This window comes from Ascaphus truei, chromosome 5, assembly GCF_040206685.1.
Source record: "Ascaphus truei isolate aAscTru1 chromosome 5, aAscTru1.hap1, whole genome shotgun sequence".
Lineage (NCBI taxonomy): Eukaryota > Metazoa > Chordata > Amphibia > Anura > Ascaphidae > Ascaphus > Ascaphus truei.
Window position 1 is genome coordinate 302,019,805 of NC_134487.1, and position 22,378 is coordinate 302,042,182.

A 22,378-nucleotide genomic window follows, 5' to 3' on the forward strand; every position below is an offset into this window, starting at 1 on the left:
GTGTATCTGTGACCTGATAGTGACCGAACAAGGCCACCGTCACACAAACTGTAAGATGGATCTGTCTCCAGACCGGTGAAATCTGGTAGCCAATGTGATCCAAAGGCGTACGGCATAATGCTCGGGTCTCATGATACAGTCCATACCTACGTATAATATGTGCCAATGCCATGGTGCCCATCAGCCAACTCCTGCTTTGGACTCCTTATATCCTGTTCGTGATGCCGAAAGTGTAGGGGTTCCCCGTTTCAAGGTTTTTCAAATGTATCTAAAAATGCACCAAATAACAGGCAGGAAACCGTCACCACAATTCCTAAGTAGAGGCAGGAGGAAAACGTAGCACTTAAAACAATTTATCTACATCTCCTTATATTCATACCAATTTATACCTCTCTTTCTATCTTAGTCCTCTGACTAACTGCTCTTCTACGGACACTTCCCATTGAAATCCCAACAGTCCTCCGTAGAACCCCGCGCTAGCAGCTCCTCCCCCTGCGCTGGCAGCTCCTCCCCCTGCGCTGGCAGCTCCTCCCCCCGTGCTGGCGGCTCCTCCGCAGGTTCCACGGGCAGCAGCTCAGCTCTTGCAAAGTCTTTCCCTCTCCTGGGGCATTACAAAAATGCTGGATTGACAAACACTTCCCCATTCGGAGACCCTCTAAGAAGTTCACCTGGCAGACTTTGGGCCTCATGCAGAGAGCAGCGCAAAAAGTGACAGCGGCATTAATTGGCGGATTCTGCCTTGAGAAAGGCAGAAACCGGCAAGTTTCAAAAAAAGCGCCATTTTTTTTTTTTTCCTTCAAATTCGCCGCGCGCCTGGAGAGTTTAAATTCTCTCCAGTTTTTTTTCTCTGCCGTATGCAGAGAGCCGCGATCGCCATCTAGTGGCTGTTCGCGCCAAAAAAATGGCGCGATTTTCAACATTTTTCCTCTCCACCAAGCAGCTGGAGCTCGGCGGCCAGTGAGGGAGAAAAAAAAAAAAACGCGATTTTTTCCCCACTAGTTTCAACAGCGCTCATAGCGCTGGTTGAAACTCTCCATATGCAGAAAGGCAGTTTTCTGCCCTTTCTGCATATGGAGATAAAAACTCTCCAAAAAAGGTAAAATTTTTCTCCCTCTCCAATTCTGCATAGCGCTGCTCTCTGCATGAGGCCCAAAGGGCGCATGCACATTTAACCAGCACAACTGAAATAGGACGTGATGTACAGCACAGTCATAGCTCAAGTGCCATTATGCTTGGCGGTCAGTCTTGTTCTGGGTTGGCCATCTCCAGTCCTCAAGGGTCACCAACAGGTCAGGGTTTCCGTTATCCCTGCTTCAGCACAGGTGGCTCAGTCGAAGACACACCACTTGTGCTGAAGCAGGGATATCCTGAAAACATGACGTATTGGTGGCCCTCGAGGGCTGCAGTTGGCTGCCCCTGGACTAGTTCGATTATGCTGGATAACGTCGCAGACTCCTCGGCCAACCAAGTCTATCTGTTCGGAACTCCGTAGAAGCGGATTAAGGAAACCAGCCATCGTGTCTACTTGTAGGGAATGAATTCTCTTGGAGCTGTATGACAAAAATGACACGATCCCAGTTGCCTCATTAAGGGCCTCATGCAGAGAGCAGCGCTATTTAAAATCTCGCCATTTTCCGTAGAAAATTGCGCAAAAAACAGCTGAAAATGGCGAGGTAGGAAAAACGCGCCCTTTTTTTTTTTCTATTTGAAAATCTCGCCGCGCGGCTGGCGAGAAACTACATCTCGCCAGTCTGAAAAATATCCGAATTCAGAAAGGCGCGCTCGCCATCTAGCGGCTGTTTTTGGCGCGATTTTCTTCAATTTTATCCGCCAACTAAAGTTGGCAAGAAGCAGGAGCTCGGCGGCTATATGGGGAAAAAAATAAAATGTGCGATTTTTTTTTCCCCCTTTCAGCTGCGCGCATCTCCTCATTTACAATTCTCCACGTGCAGTAATGCTAAAAGTAGCGGATTTCGCCCATTTCTGCATATGGAGAATAAAACTCTCCATTAAACCTACTTTTTATTCCCCTCTCCAATTTTAAAAAGCGCTGCTCTCTGCATAGGCCCCTAAATCAGACAAACGGTACCTATCAGTTCCAACTTGACATGTTTTCCTAGGTGTTTGCAATTCTGTAGTTATTTTAGCATGAAACATTCGGAAGGGTATTTTATTTACCCAGCACATTAAAAATAACGAATTAAATGACAATACAGGACTGAAAACATTTCACAATGCAATGCGTGAGTTAATATGCATATAAAATAGTGCAGTTTAGAAACAATGCTGAAATAATACAGGATTTCACTTTTCAAAATTATTGCACATCTCTTTATTTTTAGTTACATGGGCATTAGGACACGGAGTTATTTAATTCTTAAGAAAACAAAAAAATAAACAAGTAGCAAAGAACAACTGCTATTTATTCCAGGTGTATGCTTTCAGGACTTCTGCTTCATTAAATCAGTAACGAGCAGTGTCAGGTGCAAGTGCAGGGCTGGGAAGGACTTTCGTTTCTATAGCACTGCTAGATGTGGAAAGTCATTCATAGAACGGGTGACATTAAAAACGGGATCATACAGATGTAACCAGACGTGCCTTCCCCGCTGCCGCGGGAATCTGCGGGATCCTGAGCAAGGTTCCCGGAGCTGCGGCATTTTGCCTTTTTATTTTAAGTCTGGCTACATCTGTATAACCAGACCTGTGACGCTACCTACTACGTCATATCCAGGAGTGCCCAATTACTTCAACACTTAGGGCCTCATGCAGAGAGCAGCGCTATTTAAAATCTCGCCATTTTCCGGAGAAAATCGCGCAAAAAACAGCTGAAAATGGAGAGGTAGGAAAAACGCGCCATTTTTTTTTTCTATTTGAAAATCTCGCCGCGCGGCTGGCGAGAAACTACATCTCGCCAGTCTGAAAAATATCCGAATTCAGAAAGGCGCGCTCGCCATCTAGCGGCTGTTTTTGGCGCAATTTTCTACAATTTTCTCCGCCAACTAAAGTTGGCAAGAAGCAGGAGCTCGGCGGCTATATGGAAAAAAATAAAAATGCGACGATTTTTTTTTCTTCCCTTTCAGCTGCGCGCATCTCCTCATTTACAATTCTCCACATGCAGTAATGCTAAAAATAGCGGATTTCGCCCATTTCTGCATATGGAGAATAAAACTCTCCATTAAACCTACTTTTTATTCCCCTCTCCAATTTTAAATAGCGCTGCTCTGCATAGGCCCCATAGTCTTGCCACTGCACTTTCATACAAAGGCATCTTTCATAATATTCACCGTCGCTACATTGTCAATGCTGCTTTTTAACTGCGGTGCAATATACCAGGTATGCTCATCCCAGCTTCAGCACAGGTGGCTCAATCAGAGGCTCAGTCGAAGACTGAACCACCTGTGCTGAAGCAGGTACTGATTGAGTCACTTGTGCTGAAGCTGTGATATCCTGAAACCCAGACCCGTTGGGGGCGCTTGAGGACTGAAATTGAGCACCCCTGCAATATACTAATGTTGTAGGGTCTAATGAAATAGTTTGATAATAGCATTAATAAATAAATATAAGGTCTTTACTGTATCTTCTGTAACATCACGTTACAATGCAGGCACCTGATGCTGCGTTACTCCTTATTCATTTAGAACAAAGAAAACAGAACCAATAGTATTAACACATTGAATACATACCTAAAGTTCATATATAATATATATATGTATGTATATATGTGTGTATATATATATATATATATATATATATATAAAAACTGAAATGGGGAGTTCCCTGCTAATATCATAGTGGAACGTTATATTAAAACACTGTATTATTCAGATTCGTGGTGCAACGGTTTGAAAGGGATCTATGTTGACGACATGCAGTGCAAGTGCCACCATGTGTTCTATTATTATATTCATACAAAATGTCACTTTATATTCATTTGCCCATATTAAGAACCCACCTGTATATGTTATTGCTTGCATTGTCTAATGCTCTTCTTCTTTACCCTATATTGTGAGTAACTTCATAATGCCAAGTGTTTCCTAGAAGCAGAGCAGTACTTTCCTTCATGTAAAAAGACCTGAGTTTGTCCTACGTATCCACATATAGGCATTCCTAGAAATATATACTGTGCAGCTGGTGTATAACTACAGAAGTGCACTCGGTGAAACGCAAACAGACAGTGCTATTGCATGGAAAATATAACAAGGAAATAATCATACAGTTTCCTTTAGGCACATATTTCTTTGTGTATTTCATATATAAACCATCTTCTTTCACACTCTTTTTCAGCTTTTACCAATAAACATCTGTTCTAAAAAAAAGGTAGTGGCTTACGTGTGTTTTTTGTTACTATTTTATTGTTACACAGACCATATAAGGAATATTGGTGCTAAATGAAACCCTGCTCTGACCGCAGGGAGGTAACACCTTTATAACGGGGGCCAATTCCAGTCCTCAAGGGCCACCGACAAGTCAGGTTTTCAGGATATCCATGCACAGGTGGCTCAATCAGTGGCTCAGTCTTTGACTGAGCCACCTGTGCTGAAGCAGGGATATCCTTTAATACCTGGCCTGTTGGTGGCCCTTCAGGACTGGAGTTGCCCCCCCCCCCCCCAGGTTTATAACATAGTCTTTAAAATAGGTTAATACAGGATCAAACAGATCGATAGAAAATATTGTGTGTCCCACACTTCTTGTAAGTAACGCTAATGATCAATTCAATGATGCAGATACTGCAATGCATTTTATTAAACCTGGTACAACCTATGCAAAACCATGGCACATGTGCCATAATGGGACTCAAATTAGTGCAAGCATAAGCTGGTTGGGAAATACAAATCAGAGGAAGGACAGAAAAAGATTAGAGAAATAAGTTAATAAACAGATCACAATGGAACAAAAAAAGTGTGTGTATATATATATAACACATTGAGGAGCCCAGTTACCTCTTTGGACCCGTAACTATCCAGGTAGGAATAATAAAAAAAACAATATTAACTTGACACTAACTATACTTTGAGAAAAGAATTTCCAATCCGTTTTAAATGTTGGAGAGGAGATCTCTTCATCTTGCCGGAGTGCAGGAAACCTTTCGGGTTTAATTAAACATGGCGCGTTCAACTTGAAGGCTTTTCACTTTATTGTAGGCACTATTATCTCAGCCTTGTCAATCAATCAGGGAAAGATCAGTAACCCCAGCTGCTTATAATGTCCATTCATTACATTGGCTATTAACTGTGCACTGATGGCTATCAACCTTTTGTGAACGAGGACTCTTATTTCTTGTATACTAATCTCTTTATAGTGCTCTAAACATTAGTTTCCCATCAGTGTGCTAACATACCCAACGTCCCTGGTCCCAACACTCACTGTTCTCAATAAGCGTGGGGAACGTTAAGGAAATCAAGGTCAAGTTGAACAGTTCTAATTGTAGGAAGACATGAATTGTTGTGACCACTGCCATGATAATGCTGATGGGATGTGATGCCTAATGATCGAATTATACAGATTATTGTCATGTCTCATATATTTGTGGCAAGAATTAACTTTTTGAAGTTTCCATTTTTTGTAGGACATTTGATTTTTAGATGAATAACACTAGGACAAGCCCCACAATTATCCACAGTAATTTATGGCATTGCAGTACCTGCTGATAATTACAATCTTCTTTTGACAATCCCTACCCATCAGTAACTACAAAGGTGAACACGTCCAAGCTAGAGAGCAGTACAAAGCCTCTCATTTTGTATTCAAATGTTACAAACTAGGAAAATCCCATAGGACATATTTCTACTTCTCAAGACCTTCGTTTATTGGGCATGAAAATGGCTAGATGGCTATAAAAACTGGTGATTTAAAAAGTTATCTTTACAAAAAAATGTTTCTTTTAAAAAAAGAGCATCCTTATCTACAGCAACCAATAAAAATTTCTCCATATTTACAACACGATAACTATCAATGACAAATATAATATTGTGAAATAAAATATTGAAAGTGAATATCAACTTTTAAATAGAAGTTTGGCTCACAGCATGAACAATGTAGAAACAAAAAATAAAATCTTCCCTATTATATTTGTTCACATGTAATGTGTCATGTGCTACAGTGCTACAGCTTTTATTAAGTACTCAAACTCCAATAATATATTACACAAAGAAATGTTGGCAGGATATATCAGAATTCTGATAAAGCTTTGCAACTTTTATCCCTCAGAATTAAGAGCAAACGCTTCTTAATCAGTACCTTGCAGTTAACAAAATATGTGCTTCAGAAGCACTTTTTCCTTGTATCATAATTTTGTTTATCACAGTGACTGTTATATATGTTTAAAAAATATATATATATGCGCTTCAGAAGTGTGCGGCCATATCACTGGCTTCCTATTGTTCCAATGGACGAGTCTTTTGAGAAGCCAGTGAGAAAGCTTCCTTGAGCGTGAGAGGTAAAACAATGTACCTCACTGTATAGAGGGAAAACATTATAGACAGCTGTAGGCACATAATTCTCCATATTTCTACAGTGTTGTGTCTAAATATTGTGCTGGCTTGAGAGAAGTCCATGAACCAGTCCATGTTTCTGCAAATACTGCTCATTCGTTCTGCTTTATATTTGTATTGTCCCGCTTTGCGCCACCCTTTTCCTCTTCCTCCTCCCGGATGGCTTGAATTTGTTCTGAGGTTGGGTGCAGGGTGGATGGTTCCTGGCATAGCTTTTCCACCCCGTCTGACCTTTGCTCTTCTTCAATAACTTTCTTCCACATGTTATGGTTCTCCATTAGAAAATGAGTTATCTGGCAGTAGATTCTTCTCTTGCATTTTTTCTTGTCTGTGAGCAAAAAGCACATTTTCAGACGTGGTACTGTATATGCATAATATATGCGCAATATTTTCATAATGTTACTTAAAGCAGTTTATGGTGTTTCCATGTTTCCCAAGTATATCCAAAAGTTCCCTGAGAAGTTCATCAAAACTTTAGGAAACAAAATTAAAAACTATATAGTACATTGTTATAATAAACTGCATATGACTATATACACACCAAGATGTAACTATGCTAACAGATGCATATTTCAAATATTTCTTTATATGAGCAGAGTTAACAGTTATTGTAGCTTGATAATTTCATATTTACTTCTACAGCACAAGATGCCACAATCATACAGTATATGTGCCATTATGTAAACACAAAATTATTCTGTGCATGTACAAACCCTTTTGCTGCCAGAGGGGATTAGCAACACATTGCAGAAATTAGCGATTAACATCAACGAGCTAAATATAACATACATCAACTAATATTTGTCCGATAGTGTCTGACAAACACAAATTATTGGCAGTGTTTTTCTAGAACATGACTGAATAAAGGATTACATTGTAATTGTCTGAATTGCCTTCAGGAGAATGTGTATTGATAGTGTGGCAGTACACATGGGATTTAGCATCCACCTGACTATTTTACTTCTAACGTTTATTATTTCCTTTCTGAAAACCCAAACTACAAGGTCAGAATGATGAAAACAAACCCTCTAAACTGTTTCTGTACAATTACAAGACGAACCTCTCCAAACATTCTTCTTCTACCACTGAGGATGACGTATATAGGATGTTCTGTCCCCATAAATTATTATTGTTCTTTGCCCGCAACCACCCCACTTATGTTCATGATGAGAAACTAGTTTTCAATGCTTAAGGGATATTAACTTGAACAAATAAGCTTTTCCGTCTTAGCTTGCTTAATTGGTAAATACCTAGCCCCCTGAAAGAATTGTTAACCTTTTTGTACAAAAATAAGTTTCCCTTCCATAAGCCTCTGTGAAAGAAACATGTCAAGTTAATGGGAGAATAATCACCGCCTTTCATAAATGGTCAAATGCTAAGTGTTGCTCTGGCACTGTTACATCTTAGAGCAGAATAAACTAAAAAGGTGAAATAGTGAAGCCGTACACAAATAATAAAGGGTCTCCATAGTAATAGGACTTTGCATATACCAGTTGACAACTGTTCCTAAACACCTGGAGCATTAGGATTCCTTTCCTTGAAAGGAATTAGTATATATCTCCTAAACTGCAGTTGTATTTCACAAATCAGCAGCCCTATCAAATTAGCCTCAAATCTGAATATAGAGGCTCCCTTGGTGCGCACTCGGACCTTACATGTAGTTTCTGGGTCTCATACAATTACACTGTGGACTCAAATAATGTGTTTGTGGGGTACTGCAACTGAAGGTATCGCTGTCCTGGCCCAGCTCAAACAGAAACTGCACCATAATTACCTGTTGGAAGTCATATTAGGGCGAGGCAGGATCCCAAAAGCATGCTGGTTCAGGGACATGCAATTCTGGGCAAGATTTTTCTGGACTCAGACATTTGGACATTTGTCTATGAGACTTCTGCTTCAGATGAGTCTCCTGGCTAAACAAAACCCAGCGCACCATATTTATCGTACTATAAAAACTCAATTCGCTTCGCAGCCTGGAGACTTTGTTAAATATCCCCAATGTGTTTTTTGTTTTCCAAAGGGGTCAGTCTCTTCAAAACAAAACTAGCCAAACACGTTATCCCTTGTGTACTGTGCTTTAGTCATTTCAATTTCTAAACAAAAATCAAAGCCAGGGCCCAAACTACATACTTCAACACCCCAAACTCCACAAGGATCCAAATCATGTGTGAACATTTACACAACTTTACAGCAATAAACTGTTTCAGTGGCTTTATTCTGCATTAAATTATCACCATGTATAATAAGATATTTTAATAAAGTCTACTTTTCTAATCAGTAGTGAATGGAAAGTTACAACAGCAAGAAGACTATATATAATAAATGGGTATAATAATGTGGTTTTCCTTACCCTTCCCTGAATTTATCCCCCAAAAGGCATCTGTGAAACAACAGAAGATCTGAGATGACATACTTGTTAAAGACTCTGAGGGTTCTGATGTTTCCTCATCAGCTGTATCTTCATCGTCCTGTTCATCTGTATCTCCAGACTCATCACTTTCCTCTAACCATGTCCCTGGCATCAGTCCCGCTGAGTCATAGGAATGACATAGTGGTCCCACAATGTGCGTTATAAAGGATTCCTGAAGCTTAGCTAGCTGAGGCGCTGAACGGTCCATGAAGGGACTTATGGGAAGACCCAGGCTGGATTCTTCATCACCCTTCAAATCAAAGAAAAACAACACTTTCTGAAATAAATGAGACATGCTGCCAAAACATACGAAACAAGGGATTTATAAACAAATAACATATAAACTGGAAGAGAAGCAGGTGCATTTATTGCTGATGATATGTTCCTGGCCACAAAGGACATCCAGAAGACCTTTCTTAAATGTGGGCTTTAACCCAGAATTTCTGAGGTGATTCATAAGGTGGAAGATTTTTATTTGTGTGTGAATAAATGTATCCGTCTTTGCTCCCACCTCTGTAAATAGTGTTTTACGTAGCACTGAAATTGTTAGCAATAGTTTTACAATTTTGAAAGTTCATGTGCTGTTAGTGTGAGTGTGAGTGTGTGTGTGTGAGTGTGTGTGTATCGAAAGCATTTAATCACCGGAGAGATCCAATCGGGGTGTATCATCTCTCCCGATCAAAATAATACCAAAATAACATATTAGCATCATATTGGTATTATTTTGATCCACGAATCATCATTATTCACAACATCTATCTATTTATATTTAGGCAACATCCCTCTCTATTAATTCATTCATTTAAAATTGCTATCTGTCCATTTATAGGTTCCAATATTGTTATCTGTGTATGTATGTATGTATGTATGTATGTATGTATGTATGTATGTGTGTGTGTGTGTGTGTGTGTGTGTGTGTGTGTGTGTGTGTGTGTGTGTGTGTGTGTGTGTGTGTGTGTGTGTGTGTGTGTGTGTGTGTGTGTGTGTGTGTGTGTGTATGTGTATGTATGTATGTGTGTGTGTGTGTGTGTGTGTGTGTGTGTGTGTGTGTGTATGTATGTATGTCTTTATTTATATAGCGCCATTAATGTACATAGCGCTTCACAGCAGTAATACATGTGGTAATCAAATAAATAACAAATAATACAAATAACACATAATGGGAAGAAGCGCTTTCAGACATACAGTAAAAGTGACATTTAGGAAAAGGAGTCCCTGCCCTGAAGAGCTTACAATCTAATTGGTAAGTAGGAGGAACTACAGAGACAGTAGGAGGTGTTCTGGTAAGTGCGTCTGCAAGTGGCCAAAGTTTATATAGGGCCTCGTCCAGGGTGGCGCTGAGCGGGCGCGCGCTCACGTTGGACACTTTGCAACAGTGCACGTGGCCTGCGTGAGTGGGCGGGTGCGTCTGCTCGGCGCTCAGCCGAGCAAGCAAAATTGATTTTGCTGCTCGCAAGCGCATCACATGAGCGGTTCGCCCAATGAGGGCGAACCAGCTCTGTGATGTCGTGGCCGCGCCCCAGACGCGCAAGCACCTAGCTGGCCAGGAATCGCCCGGCCCAGCAGTGCGCAATGCCTGTTTCCACCCTGGAGTTTCCATACCTTTACAGGTGTAAAGTATCAGCCACGGTGCTACTCATATGCTCATTCACTCTAGTGAAATAGCGGTACTAACCATTGATTCAACTTTGGACCCCTGAGTGATTTGTACCTAGTAATTTTCCAATTTTTACCTGGTCCTGATCTTGGGATTATTCCCCTTCCCCCATTTAAGACTGCAATTATGTATTTTATATATTGATTGGAGTGTATACAACTATCTTCATTTTTTGGATAGTTTCTCTTTTTTGCAAAATGTTTTTCTGTAGAGAGTTTTTCTACAAAGTAACGTTAAATAGCCATTTGGTTCTGTGCATTTCTACATTATTCTCTTCTTTTTAATTATTGCATTTATTCCTGTGTTTTTTGTATTGTTGCTGCTGGCTACATTGTGGACTCACTGAGGGTAGGGTTAATCCCCTCCCAGGTTGCCAAGATTACCAGGGACTATTTATAGCACATCAGTACACCATAGTATCAATCCCTGATGAAGGAGCGTTTCTTGCAGTGAAACGCGTAGGGTCGTTTGGCACACATAATCGCGCTGATAGTGAAGTGCCGGAAGTACGCGGTTGCAGGGTTGGATTACTCAGAGGACATTTTTGGGGTGTATCATTTCTCCCTGGTGTCCGAGTTGGAGGCTAACTGTGTGCAGAGGACTGTGACCCCGGTTGGATCTTTCCGGATCATTCTAGCGGCTGGCTTTGGGATTTATCCCTGACGCGCTTTTGCACTCAGTGTCTGTTTTTAGCTTTCATTCTGATTAAACACTTTCTACACTGTTTTACACTGTGGAGCGTCTGCTCTCCCGTCTTGGTTTGCAGATGATCATGGTTGGAAGTGGTTAATTCTATGTGAAGCTGCCTTGAGTCTCCGAGGATATCAACACTTCAAGCTTTACATTTCTAATTCGACATTGTATTGCATTTTTTGGATCAGATCAAACGTTTTCTTTTGTTATTTTTAGTTTTCACATTTGTTATTTTTTATTTTATTACATTATTTTTTTTATTTGGATGTGGCTCGTTACAATATTTTAATTATATTTCCTCCATCCATCTCCCCTACACATCATCACCTACACATCATCACCTACATACAGTATTACTCAATTAATTACCCACATCAGTAGTTGAGCAAAACAGTTTAATTGTAAATATTTATGTCAGTATATTTGATTCACTATATCCCCATGTTCAATACTGAACAAGGACACATTTTTATTATCTAACTATTTCACATTTACACGCATACATACATACATACACCTACAGAAATAACCTATACTGCTTTCTTCCAGATCTGACTCAAGCTTCCCACAGGAGACATCGGAATCCCCCCTAGCCCAAAAGACAGGTAGGGAACACCTCCCCTCCAACATATAACATTGCGGGAATGAGGGTACCTGAACATTGAGGGACATCGGATCAGGTAAATAAATAAACTTATTTCAAAAACCAATGTTGTTATTAGTTCTTATTAACTCAATTTCTTTCTTTAAAAAAAAAAGTGGACTGGGGGCGGTGCTGGGGGGCGAGTAGATTTTTGGGTGATTTGTTAAGCACTATATATATATATATAGGTCTGGAAAGAGTTCAAATTAGGTATCCAGCTAAAGCATATACTTTGCTGTGAGAAGCCCACAGTGTAATTTGTGTATGCGATTCTGCTTTTGTTGTATAATTTGGGCTATTTTTTAATGATACATCATTGTTTGTAAAACCAATGTTTGTCATTTGCACAAAATCTGTGCTATTATTAAACAACTATGGTATGGCATCTTTAATCCCGTCTTCATCTCCCCTTTAGCTGTGTGCATATTTGTAATTTACCTGCTAACACCTGGGTAAGAGAACTGTCTAATTACAAATAACATTTGTCTTCTGTGCCTCCCATGTGCTAATTGAGCTATGTCTGGGCAGAGCTTCATTGAGTCAGCTGACTTCTTAGACCTATATAGCTAGAGACAGGCTATGGGAGCAGCCTACAGCAGGGGCAGCAAGCTACGTGTACAGTGGCTCTTTAAGTGGCATGCAGTGTGGAGTTTAACAGGGAATTCAACAGGAGTGGAACAAGAAGTGGACAACTGCGCATTTACTGGCTCTGGATACTGAATTTGATCTGCGCTGGAAAGGAGTAGCGTTTCTATCACTGACTTAAGAAGACGCAGCTCTCTTCACTCTAGGACACCTCCACTCATATACTGCATCTCTCACAGCTTCCACTTCATCCTCATCCTAACTTAATTATCACAGCCCAATCCTCACTCACTCTCAGCACTAAAGTATCACTGCTACCCCTGCCAGGCCTCCTCTACTATTTATATTTGCTTTGTCCTCACTTCTTTTCAAACTCCCCCTTTCTTTCTGCCAGACTCATTATTCCTCTGACTATTCCTGTATCTCCCTCTCTCCTTCCTTCGCCACTTCTCAGTTCACATGAACTCCTTTCCTACCTGCGCCCTCATTGACCTGAATGGGGCTTTCTGTGCAGAACGCACGGTAAAGCGGTAACGGAGCTTACAGAATAAGCCCCTTAAGAGTGTAAGCTCTTCGGGCAGGGATTTCTTCTCCTAATGTTACTTTTATGTCTGAAGCGCTTCTTCCCATGATGTGTTATATTGCGATATAACGTGTGTTACTGCTGTGACGTGCTATGTACATGGAAGGTGCCATATAAATAAAGATACACATACAAACAACTAAAAAGAGTTACAATTGTTACTGTAATTATTGTGCAGTTACCTGTTCATAAAACTCATTGACAATGCCCTCCGTCCACTTTAAATGTAATTCTTTACGTTTGGCAGGCCCATTGATGTCAGCGAGCTTAATGCACATTTGACAAACGAGCAATCGGTCATTCTCATTTGACCAGTTAATTCCAGGGCCGACGTCCTCATTCACCTGGCAGGACACAGAGAGAAAAGTACATTCATTAAACGATATTAAGGTTATCAATGTGTATAGGTGACTTCCTGAATGTCTAGATAATTCACAGAACATGTCGAACGGGTGGGATAAACGTTTGGAAATTAAAAATTATACTGTATTACTGGCAGACCAGGAGAAACTTTGTTAAATCTTCATTAACTACAATCCATCTAGTTGACTAAGAGCTTTACAAATATTATTTATGCTTTTTACATGTACAAACAAAACATATTTTTAAGGTGAAACTCAAAAAACAAACAAAAGGGGGACACTTTAAAGCTGTCCACTGTTGGCGATTACAACCTTTTTGCTAGCTTTGCCACTTTGGGAGCCGTAACCCTCTATCTTTTTGACAATATCTGCTGTTTATAAATGTCTGCCAAGCGCAATCCAAAACTGGCTACAATATCTAGAATGGTTCTTTAGTTAAATTGTCTTTTTTACCTCACAGAAAACGAAGTATATGCTTTTAAAATGAAATTAGGGTGATTTTCGACAATAATAGCGCGGGCTGCAAAAGGTTACTCTGTGTTGTTTTAGAAATGGCCACAGCAAGAAAAAATGGTTTATACCTGTAATTAATGGTTACAATAGTTATGAAGCAGACATTACTGAAAGGTTGGCATTGCTGTAATCAATTATTAATTTATAGCATATTAATGTCACAATTACATTGGTGCCACTACAGCACATAGTACAAAGATGCTACATGTCGCCCTAATATAACTGTGTAACGTATGACTTAGATTATCTCCTTATAGAAGTTATTTATTAAACCGCGATAGCGTCCGTTGGGCGTATCTCACAGGATCAATGGGAGTTTCTCACAGCAACTCCCATTGGCATTAGTGGCAGTTAACGTGTGATTGTGCCCCAACTGGCACTACCGCAGTTTCATGAATAACCCCCTATGTAACTGATACCGTCAATATACATTCTCACCTTTGCATTGAATTCGGCCAAGAAGTCAAAGTGCTTTTTTAAGTCGGTGGCCAGGATGGCCTCGATTACAAGGAAACGGAAACGCTTGAATTCCATGTGGTCCAAGTTGACTAAGAAATTGTATTCTGGCCGCGACAGGAAGAGGTTCCAGGCAGCAGCTGCATGGTGATTCTCCAGAACAGAGCGGTCATTGTATAGCACTGCCTAGAACAAAGACAACGGCACTTATGTTGCTTCCATTGTATTTCATGTGTAAAATATTCATACAGTAGGACAATAACTTACAATGTCTCATGTTACCTCTAGAAACTGGCGGAGAATAGGTGCACTCACATGACCATACAAAGCCTCTCGGGGGGCCCGAAGTCCGGCGGGGAGAGATGAATAGAATGTTTAAAAAATCTCCAAAAGGGAGCAAGAGCCGGCCCTGCGGGGGTCTTGATCGGAGATTCGTTTGAAATAACAAATACTTTTTTTCGAGACCCCTGGAGTGTCGGGTCACTCTCCTTCATGGAGATTTTTTTTTTACATCCATTTGCTCTCTATACAACAAAAGAAAACATGTAGGGCCATATTTACCAAGCAGTGCTACTCCGAAAGTGTCATGGAACAGGAATACCCCTGTCTGCACTTCTGTTTCACCCCCCCCTTTCCTCGCAGCCCTGCTTGTCAGCTTCTTAGTGCCAGCTGTATGTGTTTGGTTCTGCACACAAACACAGCGCTTGTGTGATAATACAGTGCCATTTCCCCTCTCCCAGCAGCTTGCTGTATTAGAGATGCAACATTATTGCCACATGTTGTAGCTCCCCCAGACAATCCTGTGAGTTTCCATAGCAGCCCCAGCCTTTCTCTCAAATGGGCTAGTCTGCTTTCTCCCCCTCTGCTCTGCCCACAGATGGTCTGTCCCCAGACTATCTTACTACCCAGCATACATTGCCATTTCCTTTCCACCATACCACTGGACTCGTGAGTACCTTGCTGTAACCCCTGTAATGGTGCTGCAGGATTATCTTTTCACCTCCCTTTACTACTAAGCACACACAGAGATTTAGACCTAAACCTCTACACAAGAGACTGTATTTCCCTGCTTTCTCCAAAATAAAGTAAGAAAGAAACAGACCTTGTCGTGCTTGGAAAAGAGGGCCGAGTTGACACTATCTGAGCTAAGTCATCACCACCTGACCCTCTGGCTTCCAGAATAGTGAAAAGATATCGTGTGCCTTACAGACACTTACAGGAGCTGCTACTCCAGACTCCATGATAGACAGAGCAGCCTCTACAGCAGTACAAGCAAGCAGCTTACATAGCAAACTGCACACAGCCTGCAGCCTTAACAGACAAGCAGCAGCCTACACTGCACAGCAGCTTTGCAACAAACAGTGCTTCTCACACAAAACCTAACTTGCCTTTCTCTGTCTGAGTTCACCCTCTGCACAGCCCCAAAGTGAGGAGCCACCATCTTACCTACCCCTGCGCACGTCCCCACGGCCAGCGCCATCAAGGGCCACGCCACCGGACACCCGCTAGGACACGGGTCAGAGCCAACGGACACCTGTGAGTACAGCTACCCCTACGCTGCACGCTGCAGGACACCGCTCGGCACCATCTGAGACAGACGCCCATCGCTGACAAGGTAAAAGACCGCACGCCACACGCACCGGCAAAAGGCCTACACACACCTACAGCATGGCAGAACTCAGAGCCTCACCAGACATCACGCAGGAAAGCGATCACTCAGACACAGAGAACGCCGCGCAACCGCAACAGGCGCAGGCAGGCGCAAGGCCCAAACGGACAGTCACATTGACACAAAAGGCCCGCGAAAAATATGAGACTGACATTGAAGCGCACCGCGCTAAATTAGAGTTGGCCAGGGAAACAACCGCACTTGGGGTATGCAATGTCGCCGGCGCTGGCAATTCTGTACAACAGCTCGAGCAGGCAATAACTCAATTAAAGATAGATCACACACGCTACCAAAGACTGTCAGAGGCATACGTCACTTACCTGGCCAGGGCTAACACCGGTGAAAGCCTGCAAGAAAGGGACTTACAGCACAATATTGACTTGACACGAGACAGCCACGTGCGAACCGCCATCGTAGACGCCCAAAGCGAGAGAAAAGAGCTCCTCCTGGAGACCGCATCGCAGCGCTCCAGCGCATCCAGACACTCATCAAGGTCAGCAAGATCAGCACAATCCAACTCCTCCAGCGCAAGCGCAAGCGCTACCAAGGTGCGAGCCACCGCAGAGGCCGCACGTGCCAGGGCCGAATATGGTCGAAGAGAGGCAGCCGTAAGGGCAGAAAGAGCGCGCATAGAAGAGGAGGAGCAGAACGCCGCTGCTGCCAATGCCGCTGCCAATGCCGCCGCCGATGTTACTGCCGCCGCTGCCAATGCCGCCGCCGCTGCTACTGCCGCCGCCGCCAATGCCGCCGCTGCTACTGCCGCCGCTGCCAATGCCGCCGCCGCTGCTACTGCCGCCGCTGCCAATGCCGCCGCTGCGCGCAGAAAGGCCGAATTAGACGCGGATCTAGAGGCACTTAACCAAGAGAAGGAAGCCGCCACCGCCATAGCCCAAGCTGAAGTCCTGGAAGCAGCCGCGCGACAGGACGTCGGGGAGCAACCGTACAGACGGATTGCCTCAGAGGATCCAGTCCAACGCACTGAAGACTACGTAAGGAGCCTCTTCAGTGTGAACACCAGCGCACCATCTCAACACGGATGGAGCAACTCCACAGACACTGAAGACTTGCTAGGCCCACGAGGAGAAGATGCTGTTCCTGCAATGGTACATGCTGCCTGGGATAGCCACAGCCGCAACAGTGATCCACACGCCAGCGCGCACACGGATGCACTACAACGGGCTCGCCATCCAGGTACGCCCACACGGGGAAACACAGCCCCTCACACCGACCAGCAGTCACCACGCGTCCACGCCAAGGAAGAGGCTACCGCACGGACCCTCCCAGCAACTACCTCAGAACGGGACAAACACGCCGATGCCTCAGGCCTGACAGACATAGCCAAGTATATGATCCGGCGCGACCTGGTGCAAGCAGGGCTCATCTGCTTCGACGACCGCCCTGAGAACTACCGGACGTGGAAGTTCACGTTCAAAGACGCAATCAACAGCTTGGACTTCTCAGCAAGGGAAGAGCTCAACCTGCTATTCAAGTTCCTGGGGAACGAATCCAGAGAGTACGCGAATAGACTGCGGGCGGCAAACGCGCATCAACCCCAAGTAGGTCTTGACCTAGTGTGGGAAAGGCTAGAAGAGTCCTACAGCAGCCCCGAAGCAGTCGAGGATTCGCTCTTCAAAAGAGTCGACAGCTTCCCCAAGATCACAACTAAAGACTACTCGAAGTTACGAGAGCTTGGGGACCTGCTGCAAGAACTGGAGTTCGCAAGGTAAGACCATTCCTTAATAGGTCTCAACGTCCTAGACTCAGCTCGTGGAGTGAGACCCATCCTGGAGAAGCTACCCTTCAACCTCCAAGAAAAATGGATCTCACAAGGCTCCAAATACAAAAGGGAGAAGCAAGTCGTCTACCACCCATTCTCAGTTTTCTTGAGCTTCATTCGCGAAGCAGCAAGGACGAGGAACGACCCCAGCTTCTTCTTTGGTGCGCAAACCACATACAGTGCAAGCAGCCTGAGGAACGAGAAACCAGCGACGAGATATGGTAACACCCAAACGCCCATCTCAGTCCGCAGGACGGACGTGCCTCCCACGACCCAAACTACTCCCGATCAGTCGGTCGCCGGAGACCAGGAACCAAGGGACCCAAACAGGGAATGTCCCATACACAAGAAGCCACACCCACTCAACAAGTGCTTTGGGTTCAGGTTGAAGTCCCTAGAGGAACGCAAGAGGTTACTTGGAGAATTCGGAGTTTGCTTCAAGTGCTGTGGTTCCACAACTCACCTAGCCAGGGACTGTAAAGAAGAGATCAAATGTACAGTGTGCAAAAGTGACAAGCACGTGACGGCGCTACACCCAGAGGCACTGACACTCCACCAACTCAAGAACCCATCCTCCGTAGTGGAGCATGGCGGGGAGAAAGAAGAAGGAGAGCCAACATCCGTCACATCTCAGCGCACTGAGGTTTGCAGAAAAGAAGGTGACAAAATGTCCTGCTCCAAAATATGCCTTGTCGCAGTACACCCCCAGGGACAACCTGAGAAGGCTATTCGGATGTACGCAATCCTCGACGACCAGAGCAACCGATCGCTGGTCAGGTCAGAGTTCTTCGACATGTTTAACATACAAGACGGTGCTTCTCCTTTCACTCTCAGAATGTGTGCAGGGTGAATGGAGACCACAGGGAGAAGAGTGAATGGCTACACCATATGCTCAATAGACGGCAAAGTGAACATGCCCCTTCCCACACTCATCGAGTGCAACCACATGGCCACAAACAGGGACGAGATTCCCACACCAGACGTGGCACTCCATTACCCCCACCTCAAAGGAATAGCCAACCACATCCGGCCGGTAGAACAAGGCGCCAAGATCCTGCTGCTGCTCGGCAGGGACATCATGAGGGTACATAAAGGGTACATAAAGTCCGTAAACATCATAACGGACCCCACAACGCGCCATACGCCCAAAGACTTGACCTAGGATGGGTGATAGTGGGCAACGCGTGCACCAACAAAGAGCACGGGCAAGACTACGTTGATGCCCGCAGAACGGTGGTGACAGAATGTGGACACACATCTCTCTCTGAACCATGTCTTGGCCATCTCCAAGTGACCGAAGGGCCAAGTGAAGAGAAAAGACAAGGCCATACCCCTGAGATCAACAAAGACATCCTCACGTCGAGGGGATGCGACAATGGCCTAGGATGCTCAGCAGTCCAGACAGCTAAGGCTGACGAGTCGACTCCATCGAAGGTAACCTCCCAAAGGTGACCGACAAAGGGATCGTCCAAAAGGCAATGAACGATCAATCAGTCCTCTCGCGAGCAGTGGCACGACTAAGATGTACAGTTGTTCCTCTCCACAGAGTATCAAGCGACAAAGCAACCAACTGCCACGGCTGGCATAGCCGCCAAAGACTGCGCCCCACAGGTGAAGCCACAGTGTCAAAAAGACTGTCCTCTCACACATCTAAAAAGAGACAGCCACAGAGACATTTCATAAAGGGTTTAACTAGGGCAAAAGAGACTGTTCTTCGTCACGTCCGGGGAGACAATAACCTCCCGATGGCAGTCAACAAAGAGACACAAAAGCGTCTCACCAAACTACACGGAGATGTTCTCGTGCAAGAGAAATGTACCGATGAACTACGGTGCACAGCGTTCCAGACAACAAGGAACGATGACAAGCAAACACCATCAAGGGGAGATAGAGGATTCCCGAAGTTAACAGTCAAGGAGCTCTCTAAAGACGGACTAAGCAGTTGGGTGACTCCGCTACCATTCCATTCACCAAGAAGGTGCTTCCCAAACAATGGAGAACATGCCATCTCTAGGTTCACTTCGCACCTCTGCGACCTAAAAAGGAACCAGAGACCAAAACCAATTTTGTGGCCTTCATCCAAAAGATATTCCTTACCGGCCACGCAAAGCCAGCACCTCTAATGGAGGAAGGTGAAGAATGTCGGTACCTCCAATCACCTGGGGCCTACCACCCTCAGGAACCCGATCAAATCCGGGTAATGTTCAACCCCAGCACTCAGCTTCAGGGAGTCTCTCTGAGAGACGCCCTCTTTACTGGACTAGATTCGACAACCAGTCTTCCAGAAGTGTTGTTCCGCTTCCGCAAGGAACCAAAAGCCATCTCCTTCTGCCGAACGCCAGGTGATAGGGCGACAAGCTACCACGACTGGCACACTTACAAGGGGATGTACTCTGTGGATAAAACTACAGAGACAAAAGGATTGTTTTCTCACAAGGCTAAAAGGAAACAGTGCCAGAGACTCTTACAAAAGACATTGTGGTGCATCAAGCTAACCAAGAGCTGTGCATCCACCTGGCTTCCCTTACTGGAAGGTTGGCCAAAGGACTTTGACGCCAGTGGTACCGGCCGGTATCACCTTGCTATGGGAATATGGACCTTTGCATTGTTATGTTATGTTTGCATTGTACATATGTTCCACATAGCCTGTTATATAGTGGTATCTACAGATACCAGACGGGGAGTGTCATGGAACAGGAATACCCCTGTCTGCACTTCTGTTTCATCCCCCCCCTTTCCTCGCAGCCCTGCTTGTCAGCTTATTAGTGCCAGCTGTATGTGTTTGGTTCTGCACACAAATACAGTGCTTGTGTGATAAATACAGTGCAATTTCCCCTCTCCAAGCAGCTTGCTGTATTAGAGATGCAACATTATTGCTACATGTTGTAGCTCCCCCAGACACTCCTGTGAGTTGCCATAGCAGCCCCAGCCTTTCTCTCAAATGGGCTAGTCTGCTTTCTCCCCCTCTGCTCTGCCCACAGATGGTCTGTCCCCAGACTATCTTACTACCCAGCATACATTGCCATTTCCTTTCCACCATACCACTGGACTCGTGAGTACCTTGCTGTAACCCCTGTAATGGTGCTGCAGGATTATCTTTTCACCTCCCTTTACTACTAAGCACACACAGAGATTTAGACCTACACCTCTACACAAGAGACTGTATTTCCCTGCTTTCTCCAAAATAAAGTAAGAAAGAAACAGACCTTGTCGTGCTTGGAAAAGAGGGCCGAGTTGACACTATCTGAGCTAAGTCATCACCACGTGACCCTCTGGCTTCCAGAATAGAAAGACACCTTCTGGTACCTCTCAGTAAATATGGCCCTAGGGAAGCAGCATTGCCTGCAGTAAAGTGTAGAGGACGAAGTAAGTCAACACTTTCAACTGGTTGACTTATGGTTTTAATTTACAGACATAGGATTCCCAAACCTATTGGCATGAGCCCTATGTTTTTGGGATCACACTCTCTGGGGGTTAATATCCTCTGAATGCACCACATTAGAGGTTAAGTGGCTGATTCTATATGTGCAAAAGCGGTCGATTGGGCCATTGTCGGCTGAAATTCCTCATTGAAGTCTATAGGGAATTGTAGCCAAAAAACAGCCCCATCGACACATATAGAATCCGCCGGTAAGTCAGTTATAAGTACTGCCTTACAGCTCCTTCTATAACTTGAAATAATGAAAGTCTTTGATGTTTTTTCTGATATAACTTTTTTTTAAGTAAGAGTCAAAGATTTTGGCCAAATCAATAGTGGCCAGACTGTTGTCCAGCTAGACGCGATTACACGGCCACCCCATTCCCCAGGAGTAACAGTACTTTTTAGGGAAGAAATACATGACTGTATTCATTAAATAAAAGTCCTCTTAACACTCACAGAGAGGTGTATTTATGTGGTTGTACTTCAGGTATTTATTGGACCGAGCCCCCCTTTGGAGTAACATCCGTTGTACCCCATCTTCTATGTGCCCTTACTGGGACCCTAGCCGGTTCTGAAAAGGTACCGATTATATTCTGTCCCTAATCTGGAACGGCTACTTCCCTACTGATTGAGGAGAATACTCATATAGATCCGCCTGAAGAGCTGATCCGCTGACACACGGGGACTTTCCACGTAAAACCCGCTGTCGCGTGTCTATTTCTCCATGAATGGTACCTGCGTGTCTCCGTTGGCCATATACATGGCATCCTCACTACTGAGAGCACTGTTCCTATCTATAATAAAATAAATAAGGGGGGCCTGATCTCTTCTATTACTGTACTTTATGGACATCATCCCTATCTACACTCCCCAAGGCTTCTCTCTTCTTGTCCTCCAGGAACCTATCTTTCAGCACCTTCCTCCTATCCTATATACTCTCAGGTTGTCAATATCCTTATGGAAACATAGGGCGGGGGCCCAAGCATATACTATCCTGCTATAAACCCCTTACAGCAACCTGAAATCCCCATAGAAGAGGGGTTACACTTTTAAAACTGAAGGATGCAGCTGAAATGAGCAAAGACATAAAGCACCAGCATGGAACATCACAAGCCATA

The 22,378-nt window shown here is 44.0% G+C and overlaps 1 protein-coding gene across 15 annotated transcripts in view; it reads right to left on the reverse strand.

Annotated features, from left to right (window-relative positions):
• Positions 1-2,302: 2,302 nt before the first annotated feature.
• Positions 2,303-22,378, reverse strand: part of PDE3A (phosphodiesterase 3A) — a 355,481-nt gene continuing 335,405 nt past the window's right edge. For 13 of the 15 annotated variants that reach the window (XM_075602953.1, XM_075602952.1, XM_075602962.1 and 10 more), the window contains 4 exons: positions 14,376-14,579; positions 13,245-13,406; positions 8,842-9,151; positions 2,303-6,819 (listed from right to left, as the gene is read on the reverse strand). In XM_075602953.1, coding sequence (XP_075459068.1) covers positions 6,584-6,819; positions 8,842-9,151; positions 13,245-13,406; positions 14,376-14,579 — 912 coding nt within the window. In that variant the 3' untranslated portion in view covers positions 2,303-6,583. The remainder of the gene's footprint in view (positions 6,820-8,841; positions 9,152-13,244; positions 13,407-14,375; positions 14,580-22,378) is intronic. The other 2 variants (XM_075602955.1, XM_075602967.1) reach the window with 1 other exon arrangement.